The 15733-nt window shown below is 34.7% G+C and overlaps 1 protein-coding gene across 1 annotated transcript in view; it reads left to right on the forward strand.

Annotated features, from left to right (window-relative positions):
• Positions 1-15733, forward strand: part of OCA2 (OCA2 melanosomal transmembrane protein) — a 313841-nt gene that overhangs the window by 74153 nt on the left and 223955 nt on the right. Inside the window, exons 2-3 of the mRNA XM_031959092.1 lie at positions 3416-3514; positions 14828-15004. Coding sequence (XP_031814952.1) covers positions 3416-3514; positions 14828-15004 — 276 coding nt within the window. The remainder of the gene's footprint in view (positions 1-3415; positions 3515-14827; positions 15005-15733) is intronic.

Genomic DNA, 15733 nt, shown 5'->3' on the forward strand with positions numbered 1-15733 from the left:
TAGAACCATAATATTCCATTACATTCACATACCATAAGTTTTCAGCTATTCCCTAACTGATGGGCATCCACTCAGTTTTCATTTCCAAATCACTACAAAAAGGTCTGCTGAAAACATTTTTGCACATGTGGGTCCTTTCCACTTTTTTATGATCTCTGCGATATAGACCTAGTAGAAACATTGCTGGATAGTTTCATAGCCCTTTAGACATAGTTCCAAATTGTTTTCCAGAATGGCTGGATCAGTTCACAACTCCACTAATAATGTATTAGTGTGACTCATATTCTTATAAATTTGATTCAGTTCTATAAATATTTAAAAATAATGCCTTTATCAGAGACACTTGCTGGAAAATCTCTTCCCTCACTTCCTCCTGCCCCTAGCTTTCTGCTTTCCTTTTAATCTTACCTGCACTGGTCTGGTTTGTATAGAAATATTTTAGTTTAAATCATCAGTGTCCATTTTATATCTTGTGATGCTCTTTGTTTCTTTTTTGGTCATAAATTCCTCCCTTATCCATAGATCTGTCAAATTAAATATTCTAATTTGATTATCATATATTCTTTTATTTCTCACTTATGTACCTATGATTACAAAACCTTATCTTGATTTTACAGTGTAAGATGTTGATTCATTTTCTTCCCCATTCTGTTTTCCTGTTCCAAGAGCTTGAATCTTTGGGTTTATTAAAGACTAGAATATTGTATTCATTTACTAGTGTATATTGTATGTCTAATCTATTCCATTGATCCTCTAATATTTTGGAATTTTTGTTCTTCCAGATGAATTGTTATTTTTTTCTAGATCTACAAAATGATTTGGGGGAATTTTGATTGAAATGGAACTGAATAAGTCAATTTAAATAGAACTGTAATTTTTTTATATTGGCTCAGCTTACTCAAGAGAAATTACTATTTTTCCAGTTTTTTAGACTTTACTTTATCTGTGTGAAAATTTTGGTTAATTGTGTCCATAGGGTTCCTGATTTTGTCTTGTTAGACTTTCCAAAATTTTATATTGTCTACAGTTATTTTAAATATAATTTTTCTTCCTATCTCTTGCTGCTGGGCTTTATTTACATATAGAAATATTGATGATTTTTGTGAGTTTATTTTATATCTTACAACTTTGTTAAAATGTTAAATATTTCAATTAGTTTTTAGTTGAGTCATTAGGATTTTTTAAGGATACTACCATGTCATCTGCAAAGTATGATAGTTTTGTTTCCTCATTGCTTGTTCTAATTCCTTGAATTAATTTTTCTTCTTTTGTTGCTATAACAAGCATTTCTAGTATGATATTGAATAATAATGGTGACAATGCACATCCTTGCCTCACCCCTGATTTTATTGGGAAGGCTTCTACTTATTTAGCTTATCTCCATTAAGTGTTTGCTGATAGTTTTAGATATATGCTGCTTATCACATTAAGAAAAGCTCTGTTTATTTTTATGGTTTCTGATTTAAAAAATTAATGGAGTTTGTATTTTGTCAAAAGCGTTTTGTGTATCTACTGAAGTAATCATATGAATTCTATTGGCTTTGTTACTGATATGGTCAATTATGTTGATTCTTTCCCTCATATTGAAACAGCTCTGCATTACTGGTATAAATTTCATCTGGCCATAATGTATTACTCGTGATATATTGCTCTAATCTCTATCCTACCATTTTATTTAAATTTAAATTTTGCTGTATCACTATTCATTAGAGAACTTTTTCTATAGTTTTCTTTCTTTGTCTTGACTTTAGCTGATTTATAGGCAACAGCACTATATTTGGGCCTTAAAAAATTTTTGTAGAACTCCTTCTTTGCCATTTTCCCAAATAGTTTATATAGTATTGGAGTTGTTCTTTAAATGTTTGGTAGAATTCACATGTGAATTCATTTGGTCCACAAATGGTATCCTATAAGTGTTAAGTCCTATTTATATTGTTTTATGCAATTTTACAAATTCTAATCAATGCAATGATCAACCATGAATTCAAAGGACTAATAAAGTATCTTGCTTGCCTCCTGACAAAGAAATGATTTACTCAACATCTCAACATGTAGCATTAGCCGTGTATTTTTAGATATGGCTAATGTTTGATTTTGTTAGTTTTTTTTTTTTTTTTTGACTATTTGTTTTAAGTTTTTGATAAAATTTTTTTCATAGGAGGGAGAGAAAAATAAAAGCTCATTAACTGAAACAAAACAAAACAAAACAAAACCTCGCCCAATATTAGGTCCTATTTATTAGAACTCATGGTGGCTTCTGCTTTGCTAAGTTTCTGCAGGATTTTCTTTTTTTTATAGTGTTTTTAAAAAAAATCTTCACTACCTACTACAGTGCTTTAAAATTTAGTAAAATGAAGATGAAAATTCTTGATTTTTTTCATTTGGCATAATTTGCTATCAGATCAAAGAGAATTGGTTTGTTTGAAATAAAGTGTAGAGAGATTTAGAAAATTTGAACAAATGAACTGAACAAATTCTGAAAAGCAATCATTTTATTCATTTTTCAAGGGTAAAAGCCAACATTTGAAGAATGGTCTAAACACCACTGAAAAAGGCAGCTTATTGACTTGAAACATTTCTATTGATTATTGTTATTATCATAAGCCCTAAGGCTAGCGTACTACATGTATCTTTAGATCACTGAGTTAAAATGAAAGCTACTAAGGTGCTTTTTAATCTTAATCTTGTTCATATAAAGGAAAAATTGGTAACTTTGCAACTTTTATCTTTTGCTGTATATGTCACAAAACTTTTTTTTTTTTTAAACCTATCTTCCTTCCTTCTTTCCTTCCTTCCTTGCTTCCTTCCTTCCTTCCTTCCTTCCTTCCTTCCTTCCTGCCTTCCTTCATGCCTTCTTTCCTTCCTTCCTTCCTTCCTGCCTGCCTGCTTTCCTGACTTCCTCCTTCCTTCCGTCCTTCCTTTCCTTTCTGACTTTCCTTTCTGCTTTCCTTCCTTCTTTCCTTTCCTTTCTGACTTTCCTTTCTTCCTTGCTTCCTTCCTGCCTGCCTTTCTGCCTTTGTTTTTTTCTTTTAAAAATATGATCATAGTGTGACTTCAGGAAACAGAATTTTCTATCTATAAAAAGCATCAGAGCTTTAGTATTTCTTTTGATTAAAAGTGCTACTTAAGATAGCAGAGGTCAGAAATCTGTTCTTAATGTTAAGCGGTTCTAAAATCATGTGTCCCCATGATGCTTTTTGTGTTTATGATGTTTTATGCATTAAGAATCAAATATGGTTTATGCCCATACAAGTATCATATTTCATCTTCCCTTCTAAATACTCCAAGCTTCTGAAAATTAATTACTTTTAACTTTTAAGGAGACTTGATGTAAAATGTGGCTTGACTACAGTCTCCTATTAATCTGACTCTCAGCTAGGAATAAATTAATTTTCTTTCTTTTCTTCTTTTTTAGATCCCACTTTAATCCACCCAAATTCTTCAATTCTAGGTCGAAAGATAGCTGCTTTACTGAAAAGACTCCTTTGTTAAAGACTTCCAGGGAAGAAAATGGGTGAGGATTTTCTTTGCATAATTAAGACATTCTTGAGTGTGACAGTATGCTAGTTCTCACTTGAATTCATTAAATATTTACCAATTAACTACTGTGTATTAAACTACAATGTACCAGGCACTGTGCTAAGAGATGGTGGGACACAAATGAGAGTTCCTGCTGTTAATAAGCAAACATTTTATTGTGAGGATATAACATCCATCTATCTATTTATAGGTAGATATTATATATATATACATATATATATATCTTATATGTACATATATGTATATACCTTATATGTGTATAAATATATAAACACATATAAGGTATATATACAAAATAAATTTGAGAAGCATCCATGACTGGCATATATAAGCATTTACAAAATGCATATTCACAGTAGTTGGGCAATATGCTCCAGAGTCAGGAAGACTACATTGGAAACCATGTCCCTGACTTATTGTGTGATCCTAGGAGAGTTATTAAATGTCTTAATGTTCCCAGGTGACTAAATTTATTAAGTTGCCAAGTAGTTGAGAGAGAGTACTAATCTCCATCAGTTTTAATGATATTCTGACCAGACAGTCCCTATGCTGATGAAATCCCTTGTCCAAGTCCCACCATCTCTCCAAAGAAAGATAATATAATAAAGAAGAGATGATCATGTTGAGATCGGAAAGGGTCCCAAATGGTTGGGGATTGCAGACCGGTATTGAGAGGTATCTCAAAAGAACTTGCAGGCTTGAACCCATCTCCAAGTCAAGGGACAAAGTTTATTGTAATTATAACGCAATTGAAGCAGGCTAAGTTCCAAAAGAATTTAGCAAAAGACCAGGAGCAAGGAGGCACATTTATCCAGTTCTTCATGTCATTGATATGCTAATTTTATGACTTAGAGGTAGAATTGAGGAGTGGTCTCAGGAATTTGGTTATCACTGACCAGCAGACCTAGGAATATCCTAAAGCCAGAAGACTTTAGAATCATCGACAGACTGTCAGAACTATAGCATCCTAAGGTTAGAGAGTCTCAGGGTCACTCATATAGTTTCCCTAAAGCCTAAGGGAAGAAATATTATTATATTCCTAGGCCAGAAGACTTTTAGGATCATTGACAGACAAGATTGTCAGAACAATAGCATCCTAAAGTTAGAGAATCTCAGGTCACTAATATATCTCCCCTAAAGTCTAAGGGAAGAAATATTGTTATATTCCTAGGCCAGAAGACTTTTACGATCATTGACAGACAAGACTGTCAGAACAATAGCATCCTAATGTTAGAGAGTCTCAGGGTCACTAATATAGCTTCCCTAAAGTCTAAGGGAAGAAATATTATTATATTCCTAGGCCAGAAGACTTTTACGATCATTGACAGACAAGATTGTCAGAACAATAGCATCCTAAGGTTAGAGAGTCTCAGGTCACTAATATATCTTCCCTAAAGTCTAAGGGAAGAAATATTATTATATTCCTAGGCCAGAAGACTTTACAATTACTGATGGACAGAGAACAGTAATACTCCAAGTTTGGGAGTGGAACCTCAGGATCACAGATTCCAAAGTCAGAAGATTTTAGAATCACTGACAGATTGTTAGAACAGAAGCTCCCCAGTCAGGGGGACCTCCCTAGTGCTGTTTTCCTTAGAAGCTATATTCCACCATTTCCCCTCTCAGGCAGTTTGAACCCCAAATTCCATCAATGTACAGTGTAAAAGGCTTTAGGCAGGGCTAAGGCCAGGGCGAGGGATTAGTTTAGTTTTCAGGATCTTAAAAGCCTTGGTCTGGTCAGGAACCCATAAGGGAAATTGTGTCAGGGCCTTGAATAGAATCACAGAGGGGCTGGAAATAACTAAAGTTAGGTATGAAATCCAGCCAAGCCCAGGAAAGTTTCTTTGAGGAAGGTTCAGGGAGCAATGAGAATTACGTCCTTTCTTCTGTGAGCAAAAGGGGGGGCGGTGGGAGTTAATTTATGGTCCAAATACTTTACAGATTGATAGACAATGTTAGGCCTTTGGACAAAGAAACTTCATAGCCCTGGGTGGAGAAGAAAAGCTGGAAGTTAGGGATTTTTATGGCTGCAGCCAGAGAAGGCTCTCAGTGGGACTGCAGATCAAGATATCATCTCCATATTGGATATCCAGGGCCTGTCCAAATATGTGGGGGCTGTCCCAGAAGCCCTGAGCTGCCTCCATGTTGTGGACATGAGTGCCCATGTTAATTGATGAGGGCTATTTCCCTGGATTTACCCCTTCAAGGGCAAGAAGAAATTGTGAATCTTTATGCAATGATATGCAAAAGAAAGCATCTTTAAGAACTAAGGTAGAAAACCACTGTGTCCCCTGGGGTACTTGTACTGGACTCATGGCTTCTACTGACCATTTGTTATGATTATAGAAAATTTCTGTAAGAGGGAAAAACAGGGACATGATTATAATAGCATTAAAACAGGTCCTTCAGGCTTCAGCCTGGGAACACATACATGACAGGATAAAGCATCCTTAGATCTGTTACAGCCGATTATGCAGTAATAATTCCAACTCATAGCCAGCATCAGGTGGGAAACAAAGAAATGGACCTGGGAAACTGAGTCAGAAGGATCTCGCCTTAAGCCTAGGCTAAAGTTTAATATATATATATATATATATATATATATATATATATATATATATATACATATGTATGTATGTAAAATATATATAAAGCATGTGTGTAAGTCCTGGTAAACTTTTTAAAATAATGTATCTAGCCTTAAGCTATGATTGCAGAATTTGCTATTGGAGATAAAATCTCTTGGGATGGTAATGATATTCTTTTGAGTTTTGAAGAGATACATTCTGCAGGTCTGGGTTGGATCTCCAGCAGCCACTGTCAGGTGGTCCCCGTGTATTCCAACAGCTCCCGTGTATTCCAACATATTTTATATGTTTAAACTTATCCTGGTGCAAAGGAGCAATCATTAAATAAGCTTATAGATTCTTAATAAACACATTCCTTGTTTAGAAACTATACATCCTAAATAGGTTCATTTCTCAGGGCTGATGATCTTGCTTATCCTGATGGTTTCAAGAAAACTGGCAAGCTTACAAATTAAGAGGAGTTTACAGAGACCTCATGGAGGGGGCTGAGCTTGCTGTTGCCCACCCCAACTATTCTTAGTGTTTTCATAGGTTGTACTGCTTGATACCTCTCCCCACTTTGTGAAGGGGGAAAAGGTGTTGTATACCTCATACTTGGTGGTGAACTGATAAAGCTTTTACCTCATTGCTCTTGTTCCACACACAGTAATTACCAATTTTAGGTTTAACATAATGACAATAACTCCAAATAGCTTAGTTAACAATTTAAAAATTTTCCCAAGTAATAGCCAAATAGTATTAACTGTAATTTTTATTCCCTTAAATAAATTTCCCTTTTGTTTCGGGGAGAAAACAAGACAATTCTTAAAATTGAAATAGAACAAATTTTACAATTGACTTAACTTCAATTAATGAGATTCCCTAAATTCTGATTAAATATTCTAGACAAACTGAATTATCATTTGGTTATTTTCCATTTCTCACACCATTTCTTTTCTTGTGAGCCAGGAAAAAGTGTCAGTTTTTGCTGATATGGCCTTCAGAACGCAAAAGCAGGCTGTTTGTTGCCAGAGTTTTAAAAGCTGTAGTAAATTGCTTTTTTTGTTTTCCTAAAGTTTCCAAACTCTTAAATCTTCTGTTAACACTATCAGTGCAAATAGATTACAATTTACATATCCCTTTAGTGGGCTTTAATTAGAGCTTCTTTAAAATTGATTTTACTATCATATCTCAAATAATAAATTTCCAAATTACTATACACACACATAGAAATCATTTATCTCAACATTGACATTGCATGTTGGTCACATCTAAAAACCCATAAAGTTATCAAATATGAAATAATTATATCCAATAAAGCATTAACTTGTATATAGCATTTGTTTTATGCTAAGCACTTTTGCAATCATGTAGTCTTCACAATAAAATTCATTATTATTTCTCTTTACAATTCAGAAAACTGGGCAGAGATAAAAATAATTTGCCATAAATTACATAGCTAATACATTTCTGCAACTGAAACAGAGAATGGTGAGTTTACCAAATGCAGAGGCTGACTGGCTTTCTCATCTCACATTGCCCTGCTGGATGGTCCCGGGGTACCCAGATCCTTCCCAGGCAGTTCCTGGACAGAACCTGCTGAAAGCTGGGGTGCCTGGTGCCAGGATCTCCCTTTGATAGTGGTTTCAGGTGCCAGGGCTCAGGGAATGCTGACCATGGAACCTGACCCCCACTCCATCTCCATTCCCCCAAGCTGGTTTGGGGAGGTGTTTGGTAATGTTGTCTTTTCTTAATCTGTTCTGAGATGAAAGAAGTTAACAAACAGAGGGATTTGGGCTAATTTATTTTTTTTTAGCAAGCCTTACAAGTGAGATACACTCAGGACCATTCCAGGCAGTGGAGAGGGTCCCTTAATACTTTCTGGGGTGCTTTCCTAAAGGAGCAGAAAGGGACTCCTGGACAAGATAGAAGTCAAAGAAAGGTTAGCAAAAAGTTGCTACTTATCTAGTTTATTTTTTTTTTTTCTTTCAGAATGAGGTAAATACCTGGAATTATCCCCAATGTTTCAGGAATTTTTTTCCTTGCTATATTAAAATGACATTGCCAAACTTATTAATTATTGCTCTCAAAACTTTGAGAACCTGTTAAGTTGTTATTTTAATTTTAATTAGCTAATTTTGTTTCTGTAGTCCCCAACTTGGCTAGAGTGAGGACCACAGGAAAAGGTTAGGCTTAACTCCCCATACGGGCCACCAAATGTTGAGGTTGGGAAAGGGGGGACCCCAAAAGGTTGGGGTCACAGACTGGTGTGTCCTGAAATATGGCAAAAGAATTTGCAGCCTTGAACTCATTTCCAAGTCAAGGAGCAAAGTTTATTGTGATTATAAGGTCAATTAAAGTGGGTCAAGTTTTAGCAAAGGACCAAATGAAAGGATTATCCAGTTCATGTCATTAATATGCTAATTTTATGGCCTAAAGGTAGAACTAAGGAGTGGTCTCAGGAATTTGGTTATCACTGGCCAGAAGACTTAGAACTACTCTAATGCCAGAAGACTTTAGAATCATTGACAGACAGATTGTTAGAACAATAATATTCTAAGGTCAGAGGGTCTCAGGATCCCTAATATAACTTCCCTAAAGTCTAAGGGAAGAAATATTAGTATATTCCTAGGCCAGAGGACTTTTATAATAATTGACAGACAGATTGCCAGAACAATAATACTCTAAGGTTGGGGGGACCTGGGGATCACAGGTTCCAAAGCCTTTAGAATCACTGACAGATTGTTAGAAGCACCCCAAAGTCAGGAGGACCTCCCTAATTCTGTCTTCCCTAGAACCTATATTCTGTCAAGTAGAAACAGCACTAGAATTGGAGTTCCAACCCATTAATTATTTTTACTACAAATATATCTTTAGGCAAGTAATTTCCCTATCTGGATCTCAGTGAAGAAGAAGCAGGCAGAAGGCTCTGAGAACAGTTTAGTTCCATGGTTTCCTCCCTTGGGGAAGTGGTCTGTTCTGAAATCTAAGTTATGTCAAACTCCTGAGAACCCACCCTCTGTAAAAATCCCAGTCGTGTCCCTGAGATTAAATTTTTCCTAGAAAATCTACTTGTGAGCTATCTCATGGCTGCTGCCCTTCCATCCCTGCCTCCCAGGATTGTTATGAAGATCAAATGAGATAATAATTGTAAAATGCTTAGCACAATGTCTGGCACATAGTAAGTACTGCATAAAATTTAGTTATTATAATTATTAAACCATTAAATAGAAGTAAAAGGATTAGTCACATTGGCCCTGGAGTTGAGAAAACAAGAGTTCCTATTCACTTCTAGATACTTAACAGTTCTGTGATCCTGGGGCAAGTCATTTAACTAACTCTTTTCTGCCTCAATTTCTTTAACTGTTAAATGTAGCTTAACTCAGTTTCTTGCATTTAGAAGATGCTGGATGAATGCTTATTTTCTTCTTTCTTTTTTCTTCATCTCTGCCAACATTGTGACTACACTGAATATTTTTTTCAGGTTTTTTTTTTTTTTTTTTTTTTTTTGAATTGACTTCCTCTCTAATTCTGTTTTATTTTTAGAAAAATAATGGTTTCTTTCTCTCTAACTCTTAGAATTAATACCTTTTAAACAGTGTTTCAATTCACTCATTAAATTCTTCTCATTTTAGTACCATAGCTATAACTCACAGAATTCTATATCAGCTGCTTTGAAAGAGCTTGAATTTACAAAGCCATGCTAGCCAAAACATAACTTTAAAAATAAAAATAACTGAAAATTTAAGCAAAGCATAACAAAGCTGTAAAAATATCTATAAAATTGATTCATTCTAAGTTTGTAGAAATTAGTTTTTTCTTCAGTTCTATACCAAAGTGAGACATGCCTATTCAAGAAATCAATTATACAATGCTTTGCATAAAGCAGCTGTTGTTTAAGGGTTTGTTGATTTGAATTGATGTGGAATCCAGTATCTAATAATTAAAGAAAAATGAACACTTTTTGGAGACTAAAGGATTGACTATGTGCCACAGTGAGTACAAACAAATTAGTTTGGGATAATTGGGGATTGATGCTTGAAAAATTGGCATAATGATTCATTTTGAAGGGTTGGTCACTTTTCTTATTTCTTATGTAAGGATTGTGCTGTTCTTTGTCCCCAGATTCAACTTATGACCCTTCTTGTTAAATACTGAGCTTGACACTAGTTACGCTCAGTGTTTTATGGGATAGATGTTGGTATAGATGTTGGTCCTGGGATGAAAAAGCAGAGTACATTGAGAACAGCCAGCTGTTTCCCCTATATCCTGGTCTGCAGAATATATATGATTGCTATGATAGAATAGGAATTCTTATCCTGGGATCTAAGGAGACAAAATTCTTGCATGTGTAGGTTTCAAGGAGTCTGTAAACTTTATTTTGATTAACCTCCATATGAAATTTAATATTTCTTCAATTATTTCCTAAAGCATTCTTGTTATGTGGGGGGGTATAAGCATTATCAAATTGCCAAAGGTAACTGTGGCATAAAAAGAGACTTTTGCTGTCGTAAGAACTAGAGCCTGTTGAAACAGATGGTACCTCTCCTTAGACCATTACTCTGTTCCAAGAAGGAACTCCCAGGTCAATGCTGTGGTAGACAGGTTGCTAAACACTGTTAATTACTTTGGGAAAGACCATTTTTATATCTCCTCTTAAATATATTCATTCATTCATTTTAGATCTTAAACTGGATTTCATCAGCATTGGGAACTCCCTGTGAGAAAACTTCATTGATACAAATTTGTAATTGCTTACAATTTTTTTTTTTAAAGGATATGCTAAGATATCTTAACTCACTCTCTCTCTCTCTCTCTCTCTCTCTCTCTCTCTCTCTCTCTTTTATTATAGCTTTTTATTTACAAGTTATATGCATGGGCAATTTTACAGCATTGACAATTGCCAAACCTTCTGTTCCAATTTTTCCCTCCTTCCCCCCATTCCCTCCCCCAGATGGCAGGTTGACCAATACATTCTTAACTCTCTTTTAAAGATATGTTAAGATAATTTTGAAACAGAGAGTTAATCTTTCAGGATTATGTTTTCAAGAGTATGTTAATGGGAGTGGTAGTCCATACCTATAATTTCTATTAACAGAGAGTTTGAAGTTGGTAGATCCTTAATTTGTGGGTTCTGAGCTGCTGTAGACTAAGCCAGTTGGATGTTTTTCTGCAAGAATAACATCAACATGAAGAGCATCTAGAAGTAAGAGAACATGAGGTTTCCCAAAGAGGGACAAATCAGTCTTAGACTGGAAATCAAGTAGATCAAAACTGCTCTGCTCAGAATGAGAAAAGACTTGTGAAAACTTCCTAAACTTCTAGTCTGGGTGAGATAGGGAGATCTAATCTTAAAAAAGGTGGTCTATTACATTTTTAATTCTTTTGATTTGGAAGTTAAATTATATTGATTAGGGAAATGCTATAGATAGAGTATACCTAGATTTTAACTTAACATTTAATGGTATATGGACTGATGGAGAGACATAGACTATATAATATTACAGTGGGGACATTTGGGACTTAATGAATAGGTGGTTCCAAAAGTATTCTTTGAAGATCAATGTCCATTTAGAGATCTTTTTATAGTAAAAGTACTAAAGGAATCTGTGCTTGGTTTTGGATTAAACATTTTTTTTTTTATAAAAGATGACTAAATAGTCTATACCGCATGCTTATCAAATTATAGAACACAAAAGTTAGGCAAAATAGCTAACATAATATCAGATATGAAATCAGGATCCAAAAATATCCTGACAAGGTAGAACACTAGACCAAATTTTGTAAGCATAAAGGTAAAATCTTATTTATGTATTTAAAAAAAATCAACCATGTATAATATGGGGAAGGCAAGACTAGACAGTAGTTTATGAGCAAACTCAATGATTTGGCAAGGTGACATGGTAGTCAAAAAAAAAATTCAATTTTAAGTTGCATTCAGAGAAGCATAGTTTCCAAGAATAATGAAATGAGACTTGTACTTTGCCTTAATTGGACCCCATATAGCAGTACCATGTTCACTTCTGAATCCCACACTTTGAAGATACTGAATAACCTGGAGAACATCTACAAAATTTGAACCATGCTGATGAAGAACCTAAAATAGTCATGTTCTGTGAGAATTATTTGATGATATGAGTAATGATGTGTTTAGATTTGAGAAGAATAAAACTTAGCAAGGGGATGATAGCTATCTGCAAGTATTCAGAGGAAATGGTAGCTATCTTTAAGCAACATTAAAGGACTATCATTTTAAAGAAGGATTAGCTTTGTTCATCTTGGTTCTAGATGAAACAACTAGAAACAATGAAATACAATTTTAAAAGGAAAATTTAGACTTGATTTAAGGAAAAAATCCCCAATATTTAGAGCTATGTTTTTAAAAATTATTATTGCACTGTATTATAGAAATATTGTTTTGTTCTATGAATTTAAAATAAAATAAATTAGTGGAATGTATTGGTAGTAGATTTTCCTTAAATGGAAATCTTTTTTTTTTTTTTTTTTTTTTGCTGAGGCAATTGGGGTTAAGTGACTTGCCCAGAGTGCCCCAAATGGAAGTCTTCAAAATATAATATACTAAAGGGTGAATGATTTATTTCCTTCCTTCCTTCCTTTTTCTGAGGCAATTGGAGTTCAATATCTTGCCCAGAGTCCCACAGTTAGGAATTGTGAAGTGTCTGAGGCCAGATTTGAATTCAGGTCTTCCTGACTTCAGGGCTAGTGTGCTATCTAGCTGCCCTGGGGTAAATGATTTCCAAATATGGATTGGAGTAGATGGCTTTTGAGAACTCTTCCAATTTTGAGAGTTCATGATTACATATAATATGGTACAAGAGTCTTATGAGAGATTCTGAAAGAGTTAAATTATTCTCATTATATGTGAGTGAAAATAATCCATAAGTTCAAATTTTGGCTATATTTATGTCTATTCAGCAGATGGTAGAATGCAGTATTTATTTCTTTCACACCTGAGTATTTCTTAGAAGAACTACATAATTGTTGAAGATTAATAATTATTTTTAAAGTCTGTGCTATGTTTATATCATTTGTTACCTTGTTACTTGTTGGTTTTACACAACATAATTTGCCTCTGGGCTTCTTCTTGTGAATGAGTCCTTTTTTATTGCTGTGAAATTAAAGTAAGAGGTATGCATCTGGAAAAAATCAAAATACCCCCATTTAATCGGCTCATTAGATAATCTTTGGCTCATATGTAATTGCTCATTCTTGCAGATTTTTGTTGCTTGCAGCACCCAAAGCACCCAAACAAAGTCTGTTGCATCCTGGTTTATAATCAAAATATATCTGCAATAAGAGAGTTTTGCAGAAGGACTGAATGTCCATTGAAAGTATTTTATAAAAATTCTGGGTTTTGTGAGTTTATTTTGTAGCCAGCCACTTTGTGAAAGCTATTGATTTTCCCGATTAATTTCTTTGCTGATTCCCTAGGGTTTTCTAAGTAAACTATTATGTGATCAGCAAATAGTTTGCATAGTTTTCATTAAAATTAACAAGTTAACAGAAGCATCAATATGTGCTTTTAATGGTAAGAAACATGGCACAGTGTTAAAGAACATGACTTAGCATATGTAGACCTGGGTTAAATTCCTGGCTCTGTTGTTTATAACTTATGTGACTTTGGGTGAATCACTTCAAGTTTTGAGGTCTTAGTTTTCCCAGTTGTAAAATGAGTAGATTTCCCTTGATGTGATTGATGGTACTGGACAAATCATGGGACGTGGAGTCAAGAAGACCTGAGTTTTGAATCAGACTTCAGATACTAGCTAACACTGTATCTAGCCCATAGTAGATGGTTTATAAGCATATTCTTTTCACTCTCTTTCCCTTTCCCTTACCTTCTAATTTTTAAAATCTAAGATACAACTATCTTGTATCTTAAGATTCCCCTGTAACTTCTGTTCATATTCCACTGCTTAGCTAGTCAAGCATTGATAATTACATGCAACTTCTCCTCAGGTCCATGTTTAAAAGGGGATAAAGAGTTATAAACTAAATTATACTGTTTCCAATCCCATAAAAGAAGAACCCAGAAGGACTTCACAGAGGAAAAAAGGAGTCATTTATATGAAGTTTTATTATATCAATTATATTAAAGAATTGTAGTTGAACTATATAAATCAATGCCTTGATTTATATTTGGATTAAAAAGAGTGATGTTGTTTTACACTGAATAGGAGCTCAGTGGAACTAGTTTGGCTTTTGCTGTAGATGTCCACCAATAGGAACAAGCAACCCTTTTTTAAGGAAAGCTCTATTTATAAGTAATTACTGGTAGACTGATAGACAGACTAAATAAGAAGTGGGCTTCTTCTGAGCAAGAATTCTGTGGCCAGGCAGCTTGAAACTGTAGGGAAAGAGATGGATATTGAGTTGGAGACTTGCATTCAAATCTGATTCTGCTGCTTACACTCGACTATGTGATGCTTTGCAAGATATCTAATCTCTCTAAACTTCAATTTCTCATCTGTAAAATAGGAATTTTGGATTAAATGGCTTGTAAAATCCCTCCTCCCCCCAGATTTCAGTCTTAGGATCTTGTGACTTCAGAAAATATTTCCATTTTATATGAGTAAGGGGGTCATTATCTCATCTGTAATTCTCCCCAATAAAATGACTTGATTACATGGAAGTTTACTAAAATCTTTATTGAAAAAAAAAAAAAAAACTAAAAAAATGTTTTCCACATTACAATGCAGGACTATTCACCATTCAGTTTCACTCATGGATGATGAATCTTGGGACAGTAGCTCTGTTGAGTGGGAGCAAAGATGCCTATTAGGAAATGAAATTGTCAGCTTCTCCACATCTGCTTCCTCAGAGAAGAGTGAATTTCTGGACAGTTTTCCTGTCAAATTCAATCTATCAAAATTGAGGTAAGAATACTTCCTTTATTGAGCCTTTGGTGTGTGCTAGGCAATGTGCTAAAGTCTGGAAAAAGGAATATGAACAAAAAAGAAAGATAGGGGCAGCTAGGTGGTAAAGAGGATAGAGCACTAGCCTTGAAGTCAGAAGGACCTGAGTTAAAATCTGACCTCAGATACTTAACACTGCCTGGCTCTGTGACCCTGGGCAAGTCACTTAACCCCTATTGCCTCAGCAAAAAAAAGAAAAAAAAAGAGAAAGGTAAGTCCCACCCTCAAGTAAAGAGGTCAGGGTAGCAATTCCTAGTTTAAAATAAATATATAACAATTTCACAATGGCTATTCTCTTTGCCAAGGTAGTTTTACTTAGGAAAAAAATTTATAGACAAAATGAAGAAATAAAATAGGCACCATGAAATAGAGTTGAGAGAGCAATAGGATTACAATGGAAAAGAGTTTGGAAGACATTCATTAAAAGAATACACTACTATACATTACAAAGCCTGAGTATGCCATATACTGGCAGGTTAAATCTATAGAGGAGTTTAGCAGACTAACCAGAGTTAGCTAGTAAAGACAAATCTACCTTACAGGGAAGACTATAAGGGATAGAGTATCTCATAGCTTGGTTCTGGAAAGGACTCAGCAAATATCTATCTATCTATCTTTTTGTGGGCGCATCTTTTATAGGGAAAATACAACCTTAGGAGTTTCTCAGGGGAAGAAGGGAAGCACCAGGGA

The sequence above is a fragment of the Sarcophilus harrisii genome, chromosome 3 (assembly GCF_902635505.1).
Source record: "Sarcophilus harrisii chromosome 3, mSarHar1.11, whole genome shotgun sequence".
In the NCBI taxonomy this organism is placed as follows: Eukaryota; Metazoa; Chordata; class Mammalia; order Dasyuromorphia; family Dasyuridae; genus Sarcophilus; species Sarcophilus harrisii.